At 41.8% G+C, this 23,575-nt stretch overlaps 1 protein-coding gene across 4 annotated transcripts in view; it reads right to left on the bottom strand.

The window, feature by feature from the left end:
* Nucleotides 1-23,575, bottom strand: part of DYNC1I1 (dynein cytoplasmic 1 intermediate chain 1) — a 322,279-nt gene that overhangs the window by 266,666 nt on the left and 32,038 nt on the right. For all 4 annotated transcript variants that reach the window (XM_068972507.1, XM_068972509.1, XM_068972508.1 and 1 more), the window contains one exon: nt 7,209-7,324. In XM_068972507.1, the coding sequence (XP_068828608.1) occupies nt 7,209-7,324 (116 nt within the window). The remainder of the gene's footprint in view (nt 1-7,208; nt 7,325-23,575) is intronic.

Below are 23,575 nucleotides of genomic sequence, written 5' to 3'. Positions count from 1 at the left end.
CAAGACTGACTGGCAGGTAAGCCAATCCAATGTCAATTTTAGTGTCTAATATAAACCAAAAAAACTAAATCATGAGTGCTCTCCTGACCAATAGATGGAAAGGTGGTTGAGAGATAGGAAAACCAATTTTAACTAGGAAAATGTGTCTATTTGACATAAATAGTACCTAAAAAGTATTGTCTGCGATGTCTGTGTTCCTTAGATAGCATTCCCTCCCCGCTCCTTTCTTTTTCTTTTGTCTTTCAAGAGTTTTCCCAAGCAGATATGAGATTAACATTGCTACAGAAAAATAATATCCCAGGAGATAATCTTGTTAGCATTGGGCCTGGAGCCTCTACAGCTTGTTCTGAGAGAGGCCTAACACTTCAACCAAGTGTCAAAAGAGAAAGAGCAGGCATATTTTAAGGAAGCAAAATGTGGCAGATGTCACCATCTCCCTGGAAGAGTGTCGGTTCTTATCTAAAAAACAGAAGCTAAAAATAAGATGAGCGTGTGCCACCTTCACTAGGAAGTTTTAATTTGCATCCAGATGCCACCGTGGCTTGTCATGAGACACGTGGTGCTTCTTTAAACAGTAAGTTCAGAGAAGGCGTGTTGAGGTCCAGGAATCTGGGATCCAGTTGGAAGCCAAGGTGATCACACCATACCCCGTCTTCTCCCAGGTCACCTCCAGGTGTTTCAGGACTGGCTTCAGTTAGGAAATAAGAACTGTCTGATTTCAAACTTTGGGTTCCAAATAAGTATTTCCACTTAGATTCTTTGGAAGACGTCTTTACTTGTCAACTTCGTATCAAAGAGTTATGCTCTCGGGACCACCAACACGTAGGAAGACTTAGAATTCTACACTCTGCAGTGTGTAATTCAATTTTTTTAAAATTCATTTATTTTTAATTTTGTATTGAAGTATAGTCAGTTAACAATGTTCTGATAGTTGTGTTGGGTGAACAGCAAGGGGACTCAGCCATACATACACATATATCCATTCTCCCCAAACTCCCCTCCCATCCAGGCTGCCACATAACACTGAGCAGAGTTACCTGTGCTATACAGTGGGAAGAACACAAATCTTAGTTCTGGTGTCTCATTACTTCATGAATAAGGACGGGGGGAGCAGACGTGTAGATAACTAACAAGGAGGTCATACGTGGTCTCCAGTAGTCCTTTGGGCAACGTGAAGACAGGGTACAAGGACTGAATATCCTAGCATCCAAATTACTGACTGCGTGGATCACAACAAACTGTGGAAAATTCTTAAAGGGATGGGAATACCAGACCAAGTTACCTGCCTCCTGAGAAAACTGTATGCAGGTCAAGAAGCAATAGTTAGAACCAGACATGGAACAACAGACTGGTTCCAAACTGGGAAAGGAGTAGGACATAGCTGTATATTGCCACCCTGCTTGTTTAAGTTGTATGCAGAGTACATCATGCTAAATGCCGGGCTGGGTGAAGCTCAAGCTGGAATAAAGACTGACAGGAGAAATACCAATAACTTCAGATATGCAGGACACTACCCTTATGGCAGAAAGCCAAGGGGAACTAAAGAGCTTCTTGATGAAGGTGAAAGAGGAGGTTGAAAAGGCTGGCTTAAAACTCAACATTCAAAAAATACTAAGATCATGGCATCCGGTCCTATCACTTCATGGCAAACAGATGGAGAAAAAATGGAAACAATGGCAGATTTTATTTTCTTGGGCTTCAAAATCACTGTGGATGGTGACTGCAGCCATGAAATTTAAAAGATGCTTGCTCCTTGGAAGAAAATAATGACATACCTAGTCAGTGTATTGAAAAGCAGAGACATCACTTTGCCGACAAAGGTCCAGACAGTCAAAGCTATGGTTTATCCAGTAGTCATGTACAGATGTGAGACTGGACCATAAAGAAGGCTGAGCACTAAAGAACTGATGCTTTTGAACTGTGGTGCTGGAGAAGACTTTTGAGAATCCCTTGGACTGCAAGGAGATCCAACCAGTCCATCCTAAAGGAAATCAGTCCTGAATAGTCATTCGAAGGACTGATGCTAAAGCTGAAGCTCCAATACTTGGGCTACCTGATGCGAAGAGCTGACTCATTGGAAAAGACCCTAAAGTTGGGAAAGATTGAAGACAAAAGGAGAAGAGGGCAGCAGAAAATGAAAATGTCAGATGGCATCACCGACTCACTGCCCGACCTGCACCATGATGAACCATGGTAGACCTGAGCTGTCCAGTTCAGGAGCCACTAGCCCCCTGCAGCTACTGAGCAGTGAGGTATGGTTAAAGCCAACTGAAAAACGGCATTTTATAATTTAACTTTAAAGTTAAACATTTGATCCCATTATTAAACAGCTTCCAAATGTGTTTGGAACAACAGTGGCATAGGAATCTACTTTTTCAACTGTAAATTTTATGAAAGCTTTATTACAGTTCAAGTACTTCCAAGGAAAAGTTAGTGTTTGAATCGGGATATGCTATATCCAATACAAACCAGATTCTGAAGATTTAATATAAAAAAGAATGTATAATATCTCATTGATAATTTTTATGTTGATTATATGTTAGAATAACTTTTTAACATACTAGATTAAATAAAGCATTATTAAAATGCATAATGATTCATTATGTTCTTATTGCACAGTGCTGGACTAGTTTAATCTGGGAAAATATCTCTATACTTGAAGCATCTTTGTTGAGTATATGCCAGAGAGGATGGGAAGCCAAGCTAGAAATTACCCTCAAACAGCCAAGAAAATATATTTTTTCAAAGTACAAAGATGAAACAAGAGCCTTCCTCAGCCACCTTCCTACACACCCGTTCCAAATCCGAAGTACTTTAAACAGCATCTCTGCACAGTAAAAACTTGACGACTGCTCTGCTCTATCCTGGGCCAAGACGGGCTGCCTCGGTGGTTTTCTTCTTCAGGTCTGACAACTATGTCATGCTTACAGCAGTAATACCTGCACCAGCCTGGGGAATGAAATAGAAGCCTGGTGGAAATAGGAACACTGAACTCCCCTCCTTGCACAATTGTACTCTCTTGACTTTTCCTGATAAACCCCCCAAAACCAGTGCAGCCTTAACGCATGCATCATACTCCAATCTCCCCAAAATACAATGAGCATTTTCCCTTCTTTCTTATTCCTCTAGAATTATCTCATCCTTTGTTTCTTCCACTGATATCTGTTGAGCCCCTTTGTGCCAAGCGCTGTCCTGGGCATGGAGGTAAAGAACACACGCCTTCTCAGTGTCCATCAGCAATGGATAAAGAAGATGTGGTGTATATATATATATATAATAGAATATTACTCAGCCATAAAAAGAACAAAACAGTGCCATGTGCAGCGACGTGGACAGACCTAGAGATGATCGTACTAAATAAAGTCAGGCAGATAAAGACAGACAAATGTCATATGATACTGCTTATATGTGGAATCTTAAAAAAAAATATGGGTACAAATGAAGTTATCTACAAAACAGACATAAAGTAACAGATGTCAAAAATAAACTGATGGTTACCGAAGTTAAGGGAGCTGAGGGATAAACTCAAAGTTTGGGATTGACCACTTCTACTACTAACATATACAAACTAGACAACCAGTGAGGACCTACTGTATACCACAGGAAACTCTACTCAATACTTTGTATTCTACATGAGAAAAGAATCTAAAAAAGAGTGGATATGTGTATATGTATAACTGATTTACTCTGCGGTACACCTCAAGCGAACACAACATTGCAAATCAACTATACTCCAATGAAAAATTTTTAAAAAAAAAGAACATTCACCTTGCCTTCAAGAAGATCAAACCTAAAAGGAAGATATTTAAGTAATAATAAAGTATATTTTTAAATAAATTAAAGAATGGCTTGATAAGGGGAAGACAGACTATGCTCAAGGTATAAGAAGAGATGTCAACCAGAAGTAGAATTACTAGAGAGCTGGCCCTTGTTTGTGGTCCAAAAGGAAAGCAAACAGGAATTCCATGGCATTCAAGGCATGGAATGCACAGGCCGTGTGGAGGCCTGAGGCTACACGATGCCTTGGAAAATGCAAGCGGTTTGGTCTCTCTTGGATATATGAAAGGAAGCATGAGAAGGAAATTAAGGGAGAGGAGGTGGCCAGTGCAGGGCCACTGAGTTCCCATTTATAAGATATGATAAAGAGAAAAGGAAGATCAAAGAACTCTTCAAACAATCAACAGCTTATGTAAGTTTCCACCTCCTCCCTCCAGATTGGCTTACATTTTCCCCGCAAGTTAAGAAGTTCTCCTTCTCCTGGGGGTCACCACAGAACTTGGCATTTCTGAGATGTCTGGCCTCATCCTTGTCATTCAAAGCATCTGTCGGGTGCCTAGGGTGGGCCAGTCACTTTTCCTGCTGTAGTAAAGACACAGAAGGCTGGCACCCTAACTAACATCACCACCTCCCGGACAATCAAGGGAGAGGTTAATATTAATAACACAAAGCAGCTGTAGTTTGGAAGGGAACCATTTTCCCCCCTTTCTTATTACCTGGGAATAAAAAGCATGTGTCTAAAATGTTTTGGGGACAGAGATATCCTGCTCCCCAAATCACCATTTCCTATTCTCAGCTTTCTTCCTCGGCAACTAATGACCTAACCAGGGAGGGAAGATCTAAACTTGTATTGAAAAACCAGTGTTCGTGCAGACAACATTCCTAAATCTTTCTGCTTTAAATCATTCTCTGGACTGTTTCTCATAACAGGTCATTACGATCACAAATTAAGAGACTATTCATTATAGTACATAGTGGCGAAAAGAGGCTTAAGCCTGGGCAAGTCCACAGTACTTCCCTTCCATTTTAAAGAGTAAAATGAGAACACGTCAAAAACGGAATGCACAAGAACTCCATTAGATGCAGAATAGATCACCGCTCTGAGATCACTGGTTTAAATAGTTAAATTTTCCAGTCGCATAATGACTTAAAAAATCATCAGCATTCCTTCATACATCACGGCAGTAATGAGCTAAAATGGATCTTATGGGCACCACAGCTTTAAGTATTTTATCCATCCAAGAGCCTCACTGGGTCATAAAACTCAGCAGTTCATTGTTTCCTGACTCTGAACGGCTGCAGTTGCCATGAAAACTGGTGCCAGGGCCCAAGCTCCCAAACTGGAAGTCAACGCAAACCAGCCACGTGGAAGAGCCTCCTACTCTGCTTCTGTCCGCTCCCTTCACACTGCAGGTGAGAGGGGGTCGTGGGGCTCCCCTGTCAGCCAGGGGCTGGACCACTCAGGTAGCCAGAGAATCCTCTGAGGTGAGCGGACCACTGCTGAACTCAAATCCCAAGTTCTGCCCGTCTAAACCTGCCGGAGATTGCTTCACTGTCTACAGGGACAGTAGCTCACTTTGAGCTTAAATCTACATTGTGGAATTTGAACCGTCAAAATGCCCATCACCATAAAAAAGCTCTATGAGCCTTGTTAACAAAACAGAAAGAACTTCTGCCAAGAGCAGAGGAATACATTCTTCCTTTCCTGCTGCTTGGACCACAGCATAATGAAGGGTCCCAAGCCCTCTCTGCAGTCGTAAAATGGAAAGCCCAGCCTCCTCCTTCTGATGTGTTCCAGTTTAAAAGTTTAGAGTCGATGCCTTTTCATCCTTAATTTATCTTCCCTTGTAAATATTTCTGTACCATTTCCAATATCTAAAGTCTACACATTTCCAAAAAACAATTCACTCCTTCTCCAATGTCAATTGTAGAACTTTATGTTATGGGTCAAATTTTGGGCTAAATAAACATACCTCAGGCTACAGTTCTGCTAATACCTCTGGCAGCAAATGAACTCAAACAAATGTTTTGGTTGGGTGGCGAGGTTGTTTTTAATGATCTTGCTGATTTGCCTGGAGGCCCAGGGATAGACTGGGTGAACTCCCAAAATCTTTCCCAACTTCATATTTTCCGCCACGTTAACGTACAGTTCTTAGGTTCGTTGAAATAGTTGGTTTAACATTTCACCACCAGAGGGTGCTACTTGTTAGCTTCTAAAATGCATTTCATCATCACACCTGAAAAATGGAGGCCCTTCAGCCAAAGAATCCTCACCACACCAGCTGGCATTATCCAAGACAGGTTTTCAGAAGGCGTGTAGTGTAGGCAGCACCCTCCTTCAAGGAACCTGATTTCACTTGTCTATTCACGTTATGGGTTGAAAACCGAAACTGAAAAAGCTCGGTAACTTGCACAAACCAAAGTTCACAGATGGATACATGCTGTAAACAAAGCCGGCAACGCAAATCATTTTTCAATTTCATGGCTTTTGTATCGACTACACAACAACAGTGGACTCAGAAAGCTAACATCCTCTCTACTGCACCAGACAGTAAAATAACAAGAGAGAATGTGCTCAGCTGTGACAGCAGCGCGACCCTCTATCAATGCAACCGTCACTTATCCTGTTTTACGTGTATACATCTCCTGCTTCTGCTCTGGAGCAGTTTCGCTTTGGTGTCATTACTCACTTCTAAGATGCATTTTCATTGATTACCTTCGACTTCTCTTATCAGTGTATTTTTATGACATACTGGGATTTGCATGTACATTTTCCACCTGATATTTTCAGGAATGCACAAAGGAGGCAGGGAGTTCAATTCCCACCCCCCTCCATGGAGCTTGCATGGAAAGTCTTTAAACTGCGTTAAGAAACTCTTAGTGTGTTGCCATCTGAATTGGCAAAGCAAGTCAGGGGTCAGCGAAGTTTTTTTGGAAAAGAGCCAGATTACAGTCAGGACTTTAGGCCACGTGCGTCATAATGGCTCAACTCTACCACACAGCAAGAAAGCGGGACTGGGTGTGGCTGGATTCCCCAACGCTTTACCTCGATGAGCTGGTGGGGTTTATAGTTTGCTGATACCTGTAAATGATGAGTCTAACGTACGCACACTCTTACCAATAAAATTCAGAGAAGTTTCTATTACATTCTTCCTTGGAGATGTTCCCTAGACTCACATAGTGTTAAGAAAGTGTGACCTTCCTAAGTGACCCATTTGAAAGTTCATGATCCCCCTGGAGGAGTACCACCGGGTTTCCTCTCCACTGTTTCCAAAACCAGAGCCCAAAGAGACTTCAGCTTCTTGGTGTGTCATTATATTTGTGTCCTGTGAAGATGTCTTACAGTAAGATACAAGATCAACAGGAACGATGGGGCTCCCTGGCCATTTCCCCAGAGATCACCTGGCAAGTAAACAAAAGACATCACTCACCTTCAGACTGATGTGTGGCCAGAGGAGTCTGGGTCTCCTTGGAGTAGGACACTACCTCCCTGGGCAGGAAATCCACTTGGGTGATCTTCGACACGCCCAGCTTATGCAGCCTCCGTCTGGAAGTAACAAAGTACAAACACTTAGAGACGGAAGGCATTCCTTGCAGAAGATCTGTCAGGAATAAGACAAACGTCTAAAATAAATAAACCCCATGTACACCCGTGGTGGATTCATGTCAATGTATGGCAAAACCAATACAGTATTGTAAAGTAAAATAAAGTAGAAATAAAAATTCATATTAAAAAATAAATAAATAAAATAAAATAAATAAACCCCAAACATCCACAGCTTCTCAGTGCAAGGAGCAGCTTCATGAAGTAGAACTGGGCCTGGCCTGGAAGTCCGGACACTTGGTTTTGGCCACTTTGTCCCTGTGTTGCTGGGTGGTGTTAAGTGCCCCCTCAGACTGACCCTCAGCTTTTCTATCTGCAAAACTGGATCTCCTCCACTTCAAACGAGGCCCTCCTTCCACTCTGAGCAAATCTGATTTTTCTCGGTTAAAGGAAATTTTCATTTGTAATACAGTGTTCTAGTCGCTTAGGCAAGAGGGACAAAAGAAAACTAACATTTCTCAAATCTGAAGGAAAAAGAGAGGACTGCTGAGTGGCGAAAACATTCTCTACGATAGTAACGAGAGGATGATATTCCAAGGGGGAGCATACCATCTCCCGTCTCTCCAGAAAAGGAGCTAATACAAAGCAGTGCGTGAATTTGTTCAAAGGCACGCTGACACGGCACAGATGAGTGAAAAGGGCACTAGGCTAAGAATGGTCCAGCTTTAGTTTAGAATTGCCAAGTGCGCTGTGAGCCTGGGGCAAATCCTTCCAGAATGTGTATGGGGCACGTCAAGTGTCTTCAGATGTCTTTCACATCCACTATGTCAGCTGTCTTCACGACCCTTCTACGAAGCGACTGGGCATATTATCACCATCTCCATTTTATAGATGAGGAAAGTCAGAGTCAGGAGGAGCCATGCCCAGACATATGCGACTCATAAATGGCAGAACCGGGGCTAACATGATGTTGGTCTGAGCCCTGGTCCAGTGCTTTGGCCACCAAGTCAAACTCCCAGCTGAGGTTCTTAATGGTCAGGTCTGAGTTACCCCTCAAATCCAAAGTGCCTCCTGCATCACCCAGGAAACATCTACTTGTGGGGGCAGTAGAGTCTCGTAGTTAAGCACACAGACTATCCCACCACTTGACAGCTATGTGTGGGAGCTTGCATAAGTTGCCCAATCTCTCTATGCCTCAGTTTCCTCATCTGTAAAATGGAGACATCACCATCACTTAGTGCTAGGATTATTACAGACAATGTATATGTGCCACTACATACAATGCAGAGGCCAGATATGTATTATATACACATACATACGTACCAATTTACACACATTCATATTTTAAAATAGTTCCTGAAACATTATTTTAATATATAGATTTAATATCAGTATTGCACATGTTTTACTATATTGCTTTAACATTTCCAGGAAATAGAGTATATGTGTGTTTCTCTGATAGAGAAAAAAAGGCTACATAACCATTTAGCCAAAAATCCATATTTCCTAGCTTTCTAGAATCAATAGCAGCACACCTTATTCGTATTAATTTTTGAATTATTACTAGCAATGGTACAGATTCACTATATTTTTTCAGTAGATAGTAATAATAAACTGAAAGAAAATGCATACCATAGCTAGGAATTTCCACGTACAATTTCCCAAGCACTCTAGGAAACAAAAATTTCTTCTTTTTTATGAATTACTAAAATAATTGAGGTGAAACCTAAGATGAGCAGAGAGTAGACACAAATAAAGGCTAGTTTAGAGAAAAAGCCCCACTGGTCATCTTTGCAGCCCCACTAAGCTCCACACAGGCCTCTGCCATGTGGCCTCACTCACTCGGATGTCTGGACCACACAGTGTGCAGGAAGGTGAGGCTGGGGACCCAGCACTCCCTGGCAACCTTCTCACACAGAACACACAGAATATACTAGAAACAAAATTACCAAGCAAGGTAAAAGGCTCAAGGTTTCAGAGTAAGAAATTCAGGTATTATTTTAAATCCTCCTTGGGTCAGAGAAGTGTGCTTTTCTTCCTGAAATGGGTCTTTCTTGAAGCATCTGAAGAAGAAAACAGGACTAGACACCCCAGGACTGCTTGAGGCAAAGCCCCTCCTGCTGTTTAGGAGCCTAGAGCATCTTTCTGAGGCCCCCAAGAAGTCCATCTTCATCTCAGGCAAAGAGATGGAAAGGAAACATGGGCTGGCAGTGTAACCCCACCCCTTTGAATCAGGGTCCCACCGGGCATGGAGAGGTCACCCTAGGGTTTAGACTTCCACGGGCATCTATGAGGCTCAAAGGTCCTCACAAAATTCAAGAGGAGATACTTGTACCTGCAGCCACGAATTCCAGCGCATCTCGCTAATAAGATGCAAGCAAAAGCTGTAGGCCTGCCTTGTCGGGTGACCAGCCATAGGCTCTGGGCAAGAAGCTGATCTGCAATTTGATAATCCGCCATGGATTATCCACAGCATATCATAATTGTTAAGTCACGTGTTCAGATAGAAACTGGGTTCAAATCCTCGCTTTGTCACTTACCAGCCAAATGGTGTATAAAAGCTCTGGACAAGTGACAAACCCCTCTAAGGCTCATGTTTCTCATCTATAAAATGGGTACATATCATTGAATGACTGTGAAGATTAAATGAAGCTAATATTTGTAAAGTACTTAATTCAGTGCCTGGCACCTACATAGTAGGTGGCTTTACTTTTATTTTTCTGACTGATTATAATATGCTTTCTATTTAAAAAAACAGAGAATGCAGATTTATGAATGCTCTAAGTTGATTTTCTAAAATAGAAGATTTGAAGATTATCTCTGACAGTAAAACATAAGCCTCACACTCTTTCATTTCTTTTCATTGGTACTTAGGTAGGTCTTAGCTACTTGAGAGAGTCCACTTGGTTTTCTCCTAACTAAAAGTATCATTACCATGAAAATTCTGTTTTCAAAACAGCTTGAATTGGTCTGAGTATAACACAACTGTTCCCAGCTCCAGCCATTCCTGAACATCTGGCCAGAAGGTGGCACCCTTCCGTGGCAGAGACCTTCCCCTTAGGCGTGTTCTTCAACTGTGTCCCCACCTCTGGGTCTCTCCTGGGCCAGCCTTAGGGTCCGTATGTCTCAGCTGATGCAAAAGCTACCTGTGTATGCAACGCTGTGATAGAGACGTTCAACTTCCCTAAAATACTTCTACAATTCCATCCTCTGACAAAATTAACATATAACTATGTCTACAAGATGAAATATATAGTATTTTCCTTAAAATTACATATACAGTGCATTGTATGTCTTACTGTTGTTCAAAGTCTTACCAGCCCCTAATTCTTTTATTCCTGGGTGCAAATTAAACTACTCAGCAAAGGAGGGGTGGGGAACCACATTGAAGAATTAATGCTACTATAATTTCTTTCCTTCTAATTAGGCTCTAAGTTGCATGTGGGCTCTGGGAGACCTTTGCTCTGTCCCTCCACCCTTCCTGCAACGCTCATGTCCTTGACCTCCCACACTTCCACCAGAGCCCTGCTGCCTGTCAGCACCTTCTTTTCATGTCTGACTTGACTGCAGACTTTCTTATTTATCCCCGGCTAATTTATCTCACTGCCCAGGGGCTTAGGTCCGTGCCAGGTACAGAGCTGGCATGGAATAAATGTTTGAGAAAGAAAGAAGGAAGAAGAGACTAGAAAAAGGAGAAGGAAGGCATGATGTAAAAGAAAAACTTAGAATTCAATTAGCTATGCTGTGGTGGATGTGGCATTATTATTAAATTATAGGGTCCAGCAGCCTGTGTTTCAGTCACCCCACCACCCCTGCCAGTGACCACGATTCTGAGTAAAGCCTGAGCAGCACTGATTCAGAAATGTTAGAGTGTAGACACAGAAGCTTCATTGCTTCCAGATTCCCTTGGGCCTCTCCATCTTAAAGGATGAGGCCTCAGTTCCACAGAACAGGGATGGGATCTCCGGACCAAGCTTGTCAAGTGCTCTGAGACAGGCAAAGGTGAGCAAAGATGAGTGAGGGGGTAAGAGGGCGAGTGTCAGACAGAGGAGCCTGCAGCGCACGAAGCAGGAAGGGCCCGATGCTGAGGCAGGAGCCAGTGGGCCTCTGGCCAGACCCCTGGTATTTGTCAAGTGAAGTAGAATGCAACCGTTGTCCTCATGCAGACACTCCAAGGTCAAAGCTAGTGGTAAAAGCTGAGCTCTGCTAAAGCAAAGAGATAAGGGGCCAATTCCTGAAATCAAGGAAGACTTCCCCGTCTGCACACAGGAAGAAAGGCCTCTTGGGGGTCAGAAAGGGAGGGGGCCCCACCCCATAAGAAGTGTGGACATGCACCCTCAGGCCTCTGCAGTGGGATCCATCTTAGCAAAAAGTTGTGTATGCATCTTGGGGAGGATCCATGGACCAGTCAGGTGTGAAGAAAGAAACAAGATAATTGGCCAAAGGGAAACAAAGGCCCAGAAGGGCTGTCCTGTATGAGTGATTTATGTCGCCTCTGTGCTGCTCCTTACCCAGGATGCCGCTGCTCCCCTGGGCGTGTGGTCTGCCTAGCGTCTCACTGCGCTCCTCCTCATTAGAGAAGACGCCCACAGCCTTTCCCTTGAGTGTGTGTCTCTGCCCTGCTTCTGAGTTAGACCAACTGTTTTCCTGTGAGCTCTCCCCTACACTGTGCTGTGTCTCTAGTAACAAACGTTGTACCTGCTTTTAGTTTTTGCCCCCGTGAAACATTCTTGCTTTCAAACAGGGGCAAGAGCCAGGGCCACTTCGCTTCTAGCTTCTAGCTCCTGGTGGTTGAGTGGCTAGGATTCTTGGTTTCCATCCACGTTGTGCTGTGTTCAGCCATGCTTAGACGCTCAGTTGTGTTCACGTTTTTCCAATCCTATGGACTGCAGTCCACCAGGCTCCTCTGTCCATGGGGATTCTCCAGGCAAGAATCCTGGAGGGCCATGCCTTCCCAACTCAGGGATTGAAGCCAGGTCTCCCACATTCCAGGCAGAGTCTTTACCATCTGAGCCACCAAGGAACCCCTCTACCCGGGTTACCCAGGTTTAATTCCTGGGCAGGGAACTGAGAGACCTTTCTTCATGACCACTCACTGCTCTCCCCCTCTAGATCAACATAAGGGGCTACACCAGATCTAAAACTAAAACATCAGGCAGGGAATCCCAGAGACGCTGGGCAGCGCAACCACAGATCCCTTACTCGCTGACTTGGCCCGGTCCGAAAGTGACGTGGGGCCCACATCTCCCTGGGTGAGGGCTCAACTCCCCACTGCAAACCCTGGAAACTTCCTCTCTACCCGGTCCTGTTGACTTGGCTGAGCAAGCTGGCTGAGGAAAGCCATATTGCACCAAACTTGAAATGTTCCTTCAGAAAATAAAAAATCGGGTCTCGATAAAGCACAAAAATGGAAACTATTTGAAGTTTGAGAAGATTATCTGCCAAGGCTCAGGGTGCTGAAATTTCCAGTCCGCCACTAGCAGAGTTTTATCCACCCAGCTTTGTCCGTTTGCCCTCAGGTGGCTCAATGGTAAAGAATCTGCCTACAATGCGGGAGATGTGGGTTTGATCCCTGGGTCAGGAAGATCCCCTGGAAGAGGAAATGGCAACCCACTCCAGGATTCTTGCCTGGGAAATTCCATGGACAGTGGAGCCCAACGGCCTACAGTCCATAGGGTCACAAAGAGTTGGACATGCCCGAACATGCATGCTTGCTTATCTTAGACAGTATGCATCACAAGAGGAAAATGACTCCCCTGCCTAAACCACTGTTCCCATTTCCCTTTCTGGTTCACTTGCCTTGTCTTTGCCTATCCACCCACCATAAGGATAGCATGACTTTCCTAGCTACTTGCAAAGTTTCATTATCCAAGCACGATGAAGCCCAAAGTGTGACTTCATCAGGGTCTACGATGTCTACTAAAGTAGAAGAAAGTTGGAGTTATGCAGACTTACTCCAAATAAAAGGATGAAAAACATACACATAGCTATAAACTCTGTGGCTCTTCTCTCATTTCAAACATGAAGGAGATTTTAAGCGAAACCTTATTGATATTTTAAAATGCAGTTAGTACTTTAAATGTCACTTTTAATAGTCCAAAGAAGAAATACTTGCAAAGCACAGAGTTATCTACCAAAGTGGGATATCTTGGTTTTGTCTCTGTTTTTAAAAAGGCCTAAATTCCGTTCAAAGCCATGAACAAGAGAACTTCAGCTTCTGAAGTCACTGCATCTGTGACCTGAAAATATGGAAGCAGTTGTGTTGTGCTAAAAGTGTAGAGTGCTAAAAAAAAAAAAAAAAAAAATTAGATTTCCAAGAAACTACTGTCGAGGTGCCTCTAAGAATGAAATAGGAAAATTATTTTGACATGACACAGATGTGGGTGGTGGGGGCATGGATCAAAAAGCACAGCTCTTTGATCAGAGAATTAAGATCAAGGCTGTCTTAAATTTTTTACTTAAATAAAATTTGCATGCTATAAATATCCCCTTTAAAGTATACAATTGAGTGGTTTTAGCATATTCAGAAACTTATATAACCTCACGTGTACTTGCATAGACTTTTCCTTACCTCCCAAAGAAATCTTGTATTCACTGAAATATAGGAATCTCCCCTCCTCCAGCCCCTGGAAACCACTGATCTACTTCTGTTTACTTTCATATAAATGGAATATCACAGTATGTAGCCTTCTGTGTCTCGCTTCTTTTACGTAGGTTAATGTAGATTCAACCAGTCATTCCTGAAGGAAATGAACCCTGAATATTCATCGGAAGGACTGATGATGAAGCTCCAATACTGTGGCCACCTGAAGCAGAGAGCTGACTCACTGGAAAAGACTCTGATGCTGGGAAAGACTGAGGGGAGGAGGAGAAGAGGGTGACAGAGGATATGGTTAGATGGCATCATTGATTCAATGGACATGAGTTTGAGCAAACTCCGGGAGATAGTGAAGGACTGGGAAGCCTGGTGTGCTGCAGTCCATGAGGTCGCGGAGAGTCAGGCACGAAAGAGCAATGAAACAATAACAACGCTATCTCATGATTCAGAATGTCATCCCTTTTTATTTATAAGCAATATCCCATTGTATGGATACACCACATTCATTTTAATCCACTCATCAGTTGGTGGACATCTGGGTTGCTTCCATTTCTATTATTAATTATGCTGCTATGAACATTTATGTACAAGAGTTTGTGTAAGTGTATGGTTTCAGTTCCCTTGAAAATGAATTCTCTTTGAATTGGTATGTATATGGAATTGTATGTATATGTATATGGTATATATGGAATTGCTGCATTATATGATAATTCCAAAGAGTCGAACATGACTGAATGACTAACACTTCCACTTATAGTAATTCTGTGTCTAAATTGTTGATGAACTGCCAAACTGTTTTCCAAAGTGGTTATACATTTTACATTCTCATTACCAGTATACAAAGATTCCAATTTCTCCATTCCCCGTCAACTTTATTATTATCTGTCTTTTTCATTATAGTCATCCTAGTTTGTGTAAAATAGTATCTCACTGGAATTTTTATGTTAATTTCCCTGATGGATAATGATGTTCAGCATCATTTCATGTGCTTATTGACCATCTATATGTCTTCTTTCAAGAAATGCCTATTTAAATTCTTATCCCATTTTAAAACTGGGTTGTCTTTTTATTGTGGAGTTGCAAAAGATTTTTATATATTCTGGATATTGCTCAGACTATTGCACAATTGCACTCATCTCACACGCTAATAAAGTAATGCTCAAAATTCTCCAGGCCAGGCTTCAACAGTATGTGAACCATGAACTTCCAGATGTTCAAGCTGGATTTAGAAAAGACAGAGGAACCAGCAGTCAAACTGCCAACATTCGCTGGATCATAGAAAAAGCAAGAGAGTTCCAGAATAACTTCTACTTCTGCTTTAGTGACTATGCCAAAGCTGTTGACCGTGTGGATCACAACAAACAGTGGAAAATTCTGAAAGAGATGGGAATATCAGACCACCTGACCTGCCTCTTGAGAAACCTATATTCAGGTCAGGAAGCAACAGTCAGAACTACATGGAACAACAGACAGGTTCCAAATTGGGAAAGGAGTACGTCAAGGCTGTATATTGTCACCCTGCTTATTTAACTTATATGCAGAATACATCACGAGAAACATTGGGATGGAGGAAGCAAAAGCTGGAATCAAGATTGCCAAGAGAAATATCAATAACCTCAGATATGCAGATGACACCACCCTTATGGCAGAAAGTGAAGAAGAACTAAAGAGCCTCTTGATGAAAGTGAAAGAGGAAAGTGAAAAAGTTGGCTTAAAACTCAACATTCAGAAAATGAAGATCATGGCATCTGGTCCCATCAATTCATGGAAAATAGATGGGGAAAGAGTAGAAACAGAAACAGACTTTATTTTTATGGACTCCAAAATCACTGCAGATGGTGACTGCAGCCATGAAATTAAACGACGCTTGCTCCTTGGAAGAAAAGTTATGACTAACCTAGACAGCATATTAAAAAGCAGAGACATTACTTTGCCAACAAAGGTCCGTCTAATCAAAGCTATGGTTTTTCCAGTAGCCATGTATGGATGTGCGAATTGGACTATAAAGAAAGCTGAGCACCAAAGAATTGATGCTCTTATTTCAGACCAAGTAAATCAGATGCAGCAAACCTGATGTCCTGCATTTCATACTCAAGGTAAGTGAAGGAAACTGCACTGATATTACCATACTATCTACTGGACTCAAAAGGGAACCCGATAATATCGGAGATCTGGCTCCACACTGCTACAAGTATTAAGCAAGAAGGCTACTGTGGGGATTTTGCAGATGCTATCAGCTAATTCTCACAGATGCACTTACATCAGAGTTGATGATTCAGTTTCTGACCCATCACCAATACTGGGAGTAGACAAGACTCACGTTAGTAGACTTTTTTTTAATGTCACAGTACAAGAGGCTATGTGAAGGAACAGAAAAGCCACAGTAAGAATATACCAAGCATCTAAGCAACAGTTCAAACTTTACAAACTGCGAATCACAGAAGACTCTCTATAGCGGGCCTGCGCGTAGCAGTCTCAGAGTGTGCAGGGACTGGAAATTAGAAAGTTGAGGATATACTGGTTAAAGCTGGTGGCAGGAGCGTGGGCAGCAGATAAAGTGGCAGAGTCTGGAGCTTGGATCGGAAGCCAGTGTGCGGCACTCAGCAGCCAGAAAATAAAAGGGGTCATTGTACTGATGGGCAGTCTCTGGAGCAGGGAAGAAACCTGGAAGTCAAGCAGACAAATAAATCAAGCGGATGTTCCCAGAGATAAGGAGCTATTTGGCCAGATGCCAAGGCAGCTCAAGGCCAGGGAATAAAAGAACGTCTACGCTGGTTCCAGACTCAGCCCTGCTGGGTTTTCATCCGTGCTTGTTTGCATGTGAGAGTTTCATCCCCAGCAGACACTAACAGTGCGGCCAGTGACTTAGTCTCCTGGTGCTGCTTATAAAATTCCCTGAGGTTTCTCAAAGAAGAGGCCCTTAAGATAGTGAGAGTGATAATGGTGCCACTTTCTGCTTTGTCCAAAAATGGTATGTGGGCACCTACACTGTCCTTGACAACTGGCACAGGAACTCTTTAAGCCAACATCATTATCAGCAAGCACGCACCATTTCTGAGGCACAGAACCAGGCCCTCTCCTTGCAATACAGAGGATGAGGAGACTAAACAAACACCACAAAAAGCAAATAAGAAAGAAAGGGAACAGAATAAGAGTCAACATGAGCGACTGACATTATAAGTGGGACAGAAAAGCGCAACAGGCAGATTACTATGCATTTGGGTAAATGAAACAAGTTTCACTGAGAACTGAAGGCCTGATGTACGTCTTGAAGAAGCGGTAAGACTGTCAGGTAAAAGGGAATGAGGTGGTGTTCTAGGGAGCAGATCCCTAGAACAAGATCTAAAGACTGAATTCACATTTGACACCTGGGAGACCAGGTTTTCAGAACAGAAGACTTAGTTGAGCAGCAGCAGAAGATAAATTTAGAGAGTAGCACTAAGGCCAGATAATTTGAGGGCTTTAAATCTCAGGGTAAAGAACTTGAAGTCTACGTGGTAGACAATGAGGAAGCATTGAAAGTTACTAAAAAAGTGACAGCTTCAAGGCGACACTTCAAATGAAGCAACTATGTGAAGAGGGCTTCCCAAGTGGGGCAGTGGTCAGGAATCTGCCTGCCAGTGCAGTAGACACAGGAGATGCAGGTTCAATCCCTGGGTCGGGAAGATCCCCTGGAGGAGGAAATGGCAACCCACTCCAGTATTCTTGCCTGGGAAACCCCCTAGACAGAGGAGGCTGGTGGGCTACAGTCCAGAGGGTCACAAAGAGTCAGACAGGGCTGAGCACACACGCTACCTATGTGAAGAATCGAGTCTGAATCTCCCTCTTTGACAAATGAGCAACCAGGCTATGTGGGGTGGGGGGGTGGGGAGCCCTATTAAGCTAAGTGTAAAGCAAAGGAGGGATTGAAAAAGGGCCTTCCAACAGACAATGGGTGGCTTCAGGAACTAGAGAACCCGGAAGAAGCATTAATTCAAAGGGGGCAGCCAGAGGCCGGACTCCTGGAGCTGCAACCGCAGTGTAGACAACGTGGAAACGAGGTCCAAGGGGATGAGAAAGCGCTGAGAGCTGCTGCCACTGGGAACAGGAAGGAAAGGCTGTAAATGGGTGATGCTGGAAAAGAATTAAGGCAGTGCACTTGGTACGGAGGGTGAAAGAAAAGGGATACACTGGAGATTATGTCAAGACTTCACGCCTTATGGGAAGAAAGTAAGTCGTGTAACTGGAAGACACTGGGGAATCCAGAGAAAGATCTGCTTTGGGATAAAAATGAGTACCTCAGTGGGTGAGTTTACGAGTGAGGAGTTTTCCAGCTATATGAAGCTTAAGACCAAAGCTATGGAAAAAAAGAGAAAGGAGAAAATGTGGTCCTGGCAACCACCCACCTAGAGGCGCATGAGAAAATGCTGCATCCATAGAAGAAAAGCGCAGAGAGAGCTAAGGGCACAGAAATGCATGAAATATGAAAGAAGTTGTTAAAAGGACAGAAGGTCAACTTGTTTTCCTAACACTGAATGCTGGTGGCATAAGGTGTGTGGCGTCTCCAGGACTGGCTCCTAGAGTCGTGAATGGGACTTCACACAGAGGGAAGGTGGAGATGGGGTACCACACCTTCTGAAATGACCCCAGCATCGTGGCCCCCTCACACACAAGGCACCCTCTGTGTTCAGAGTGGGTGTTTTTCTCCCAGGGCTGAGAAGCAGCTTGATGGTTGACCTTTGCTGATTACCTCAAGAAGGATCGGTTGCCATTATCTATGTTCACATTCAAAAAATCATTCCAGGAAGTATTTATTTCATTTCCATGATATTTGCATCTTACTGTGCAGAGATATTGGCTTGGCAGCTAAATTATTTCTCCTCAACAGAAGCAAATGTCAAGTCTGGTTCAGTCAACAGGCACAGTTAAACGGTCTGCCTTCAACTTCATCACACAAGTAAACCTTGTAAATTCCCAGGATGGGAAAAAGTCAGTAGTCATGGTTATACAGAGCTTGGCAATATTGGTGGGAGCTGTGCTATCAAGTAGCCACTTTATAAAGGAAATTGAAAGTTTAGAATTACAAGATCAGAAGGTATGAAAATGTGTTCTCTCCAATACTGCATATAAATGACAACAATGATATAAAAATTTTACAGACTGGCCTTTAATTGACTTAATATTTATGAACAACCTTCTGTAGAAGTTGTAATGTAAAGCTATTAAAATTATAGAAATCTTCAAGTCACTGAGTACCAAAGGGTAAGCATACATCCTTCCCAAATGGCCATATTAATTTTTCTGAAATGGAATAAAAGAGGAATATTATTTTATGAAAATCCAGTTGTGAACACAGAACAGAAAATACCCTATAATTGCTTACTTGAGGTTCTTGAGGACAGAGAACAAAGACCAGCAGGTAACGACTTCTCAAGAAATGTTTGAGGACTTCATAAACAAAGTACTTTTTTCCTCTCTTGTGCCAAAATTTTGACTGAATCTGTCAAAAACCAATTTATCAAAGTTTTTCATGGGTCAGAATTCACTGTATATTTAAAGATTCTGAAATGCATTTTACTATTACCTTTTGATACACACACACCCCTCTCCCAAGCTGCTGTTCCATATTCCAGTTTCTCTAGAAAGTATGATTAGGTATTACTGAAAAGGCAGAGACTGTCAGCTGGATCAAGAATACAACTCGTATCATTCTCAAGAAAATTCCAGGCACTGTCACATGGGAAACCTTAAAAATTAATTCAAATCAGAGATTTTAACATAATGCAAAATAATTGCTGACAAAATAAGCCTAAAGAGGGGTACTTCATCAAAAGCTAATGAGGTTATTACTATTCTGCTAGGCAAATGAAAAATAACTTTAAAACATGAAAAGATCTCCAGAACTGGCAGGTGAGATCTTCTCAAACACCTCCCACCATCTTGAAGGATATGTGTTTTTTCTGGTGACTTTACAGAGCTGGTTTAAATTCTGTTCTTAACAGAGGGATCACTCTGTTTCACCACAGAAGTTTGAGATGGTGCCTGGTGGATTCAGGAGTAATATTCACTCTCTTTTTCAGCAGAAAATAGAGGCGAAAGAGAAGGTTGAGAGAAGAGGTCACCACCTTCTAACAAAGTCTCCCAAGGACTGAAGGACTCTCTAGTTCCTCTTTGAGGTAAGGAGCAACCAAATCCTTCACAGCCTCAGTTTTTCTCATTGTCACTTTGATTCCAAATATCTCAAAAATCCTACTAAGGGTTTAACACACTAAGACATAAAGGAAATATAATTGTGAGGCTTCAATAAAACCAGAAGCCACTAAATATTCCTCTATATAGTTATAGTTCAGTCACTCAGTTGTGTCCGACTCTTTGCGACCCCATGAATTGCAGCACACCAGGCTTCCCTGTCCATCACCAACTCCCAGAGTTCACTCAAACTCATGTCCATCGAGTCGGTGATGCCATCCAGCCATCTCATCCTCTGCTGTCCCCTTCTCCTCCTGCCCTCAATCCCTTCCAGCATCAGAGTCTTTTCCAATGAGTCAACTCTTTGCATGAGGTGGCCAAAGTACTGGAGCTTCAGCTTTAGCATCATTCCTTCCAAAGAAATCTCAGGGCTGATCTCCTTCAGAATGGACTGGTTGGATCTCCTTGCAGTCCAAGGGACTCTCAAGAGTCTTCTCCAACACCACAGTTCAAAAGCATCAATTCTTCGGCGCTCAGCTTTCTTCACAGTCCAACTCTCGCATCCATACATGACCACTGGAGAAGCCATAGCCTTGACTAGATGGACCTTTGTTGGCAAAGTATATACATAAGCCTAACAATTTGGAGCAAAGGGCAACAAAACACCCTTGTTACTCACAGATTCTACTCCTCACTGAGAATCTCTGCCTCCCTCCCACCACTGCACCCCTTATGTTGACTCAGCACATCTCCCTAAAGACCAGCAATCTCATGGTGGAATCTGACCTAAGGTCCCTTCATAAGACAACAAAAAGAAATTTAAAATACAATCCTTCCTCAAAGTTGTCCAAATTTCAATCCGTTTACTCACCTGCCAGTCAGCATAGACTTTTAGATCCTATGATCTTTTAACTTACTCTTTTTATCCTATTATTTCATTTTTCACTTTGACCATCTTCAATTCACTTAATTATTATAGTTATAGTATTCATTATATTTTATATATTATATTACAATAATTTATATCATTAAAATATTAAATTATAATGTTTACATAATTATATCATTAAAATATATTCATTATATTATATAATTATACTTTATTATATTTATAAATATATTATATAATTATTATAATTGTCTAAGAAATTTAAGTACTGGGGGTACTTTCATAAGCAGTTACTTGGTAAAAAATAAAGAATTTTTCTTTATTCACAATTTTCTTGAAGCTATTTTTTTCTCCCTTATCCCTCTATTCTGGGACCTGTTTTGCTGATCACATAGTTAATATAACATCATACAAAGGTGCCACAATGTTGGTGCTTCTGGTCAAGATGACCAGATTTATCCTCCATCTGAAACAACTCCCAAAAAGGACAGAAAATTGAATGAAACAACAGTTTGCAAGATACTAGAGGTTAAGCAATGAAGGAAAGGGAAGCATAAGAGCAGAGAAACATAAGACAAGTCCTATACTCCCTAAGTTTACTGCACCGAGAGCTTTAAGGCCATGTGTGGTGCGGCAGGGAAGATCTCTCGAGGTTTCAGCTTAGTATCCTATGATCATAGGATACTAATAAGGAAATTACCTGAGGCCAAGGGAAAACTACCGGGAGGAATTAGAGGTAATAGTTTTGGGCATGCACACAGGAACACAAATGTTCCTGTTTCCAGCCACCCAGGCAGGAAACCGTCAAGGCTGTATAGAATGCATGTAAGAATCTTGCCTAAGTACCAAAATTAATTAGTCCTAGACTGAGCACTGCTCCAATCCCAACTAACAAACCATAAAAAGATTTGAAAGAATCACAGTGTTTTCAAGGGAACTGACCGTATCTCAGAACAAACCTCAAGATTTACAGGAATTCCAATATATCCAATACCTAGCCAATAGTCACAATGTCTGATATTAATCAAAAATCAGCATACATACAAACAAGAAGGAAAACATAACTATACGGTAGAGATAAGTCAATCAATTGAAACTGACCCAGAACTAACAGATGATGGCATATCAAAACCACAATAAGATAAGCCAAAGATGTACATTATAAATACTAAAGCTACCACTAAATAATAACATGAAGAAATATGGTTAACATCAAGAAGCAGTAAAATAGAATCATAAAAATTGCAATAATACTAAAGAAAGTTCAAAAGAATATCAGGAAAGAAGAATATAGAGGACAGAGAACAGATATTAATATCACAGTGATTTAAATCTAACCATATCAATAATCACATTAAATGTGAATGATATAAATACTCCAACTAAAAGGCAGATATTATTACAACAGATTAAAAATGCAAGATCCATTATATGATGCATATAAGATGCACTTTCAATGTAAAGCAACAAACAGGTTAAAAAAGCAAAAGGATGAGAAAAGATAGACCATGTTAACACATGTCAGAAGGAAGCTACTGCTGCTGCTAAGTCGCTTCAGTCATGTCCGACTCTGTGCGACCCCATAGACGGCAGCCCACCAGGCTCCCCCATCCCTGGGATTCTCCAGGCAAGAACACAGGAGTGGGCTGCCATTTCCTTCTCCAATGCATGAACGTGAGAAGGGAAAGTGAAGTCGCTCAGTCGTGTCTGACTCTCAGCAACCCGATGGACTGCAGCCCACCAGGCTCCTCTCTAGTGTGGCCCTATTAACGCCAGACAAAGGAGTTTTCAGAGCAAAATGTATTACTATCGATACAGAAGTTCATTTCATAATGCTAAATGCATCAACTCATCAAAAGATATAAGAATCCCAAACACTTATGTACCTAATAACAAAATTTCAAAACACATGAAACAAAAACTGATAGTATTACAAGGAGAAACAGAAAAACTCAAAATTGTAGTTGGAAACATCAACACTCTTCTCCTAATAATTGTTAGAAGCCGTAGACATAAAAGATATGAAAGACTGGAACATCATAATCATCCAACTTGATCTAAGTGACAAATTTGGAATATTCTACCCAATAAGAACAGAATACACACCCTTTTCAAGGGCACACAGGTTGTTTACTAAGACAGACTATACAGTGAGTCATAAGTCTCAACAAGTTTAAAATGATATACAAATAATACACAAAGTATGTTCTCTAACCGCAGTAGAAATAAGTTATAAATCAGTAACAGAAACATCTCTGAAAAATCTCCAAATATGTGGAATCTAAATAATGCACTTCGAAACAACTCATCAGGTAAAGATGAAATAAAAAGAGAGATTCGAAAGTCTTTTTAACCAAATGAAAATGGCAACAACTATGTAAGAATCTGCAAGATGACACAAAGTTAGTGCTGAAGGGACATTCAATAGCATTAACCCCTATATTAGGAACAGCACTACACACCTATATTATTCTCAAGTCACTGACTTCTGCTTCCACTTAAAGAACTAAACAAAGCACATTAAATACAAATTAAGCAAATGAGAAGCAATAATTAATATCAGAGTAGAAATCAATCAAATGGAAGATAGAAAAACAAG

The sequence above is a fragment of the Capricornis sumatraensis genome, chromosome 5 (assembly GCF_032405125.1).
Source record: "Capricornis sumatraensis isolate serow.1 chromosome 5, serow.2, whole genome shotgun sequence".
Lineage (NCBI taxonomy): Eukaryota > Metazoa > Chordata > Mammalia > Artiodactyla > Bovidae > Capricornis > Capricornis sumatraensis.
Note: the sequence above shows the minus strand (reverse complement) of the source record. Positions and strands in the feature narration are given on the sequence as shown.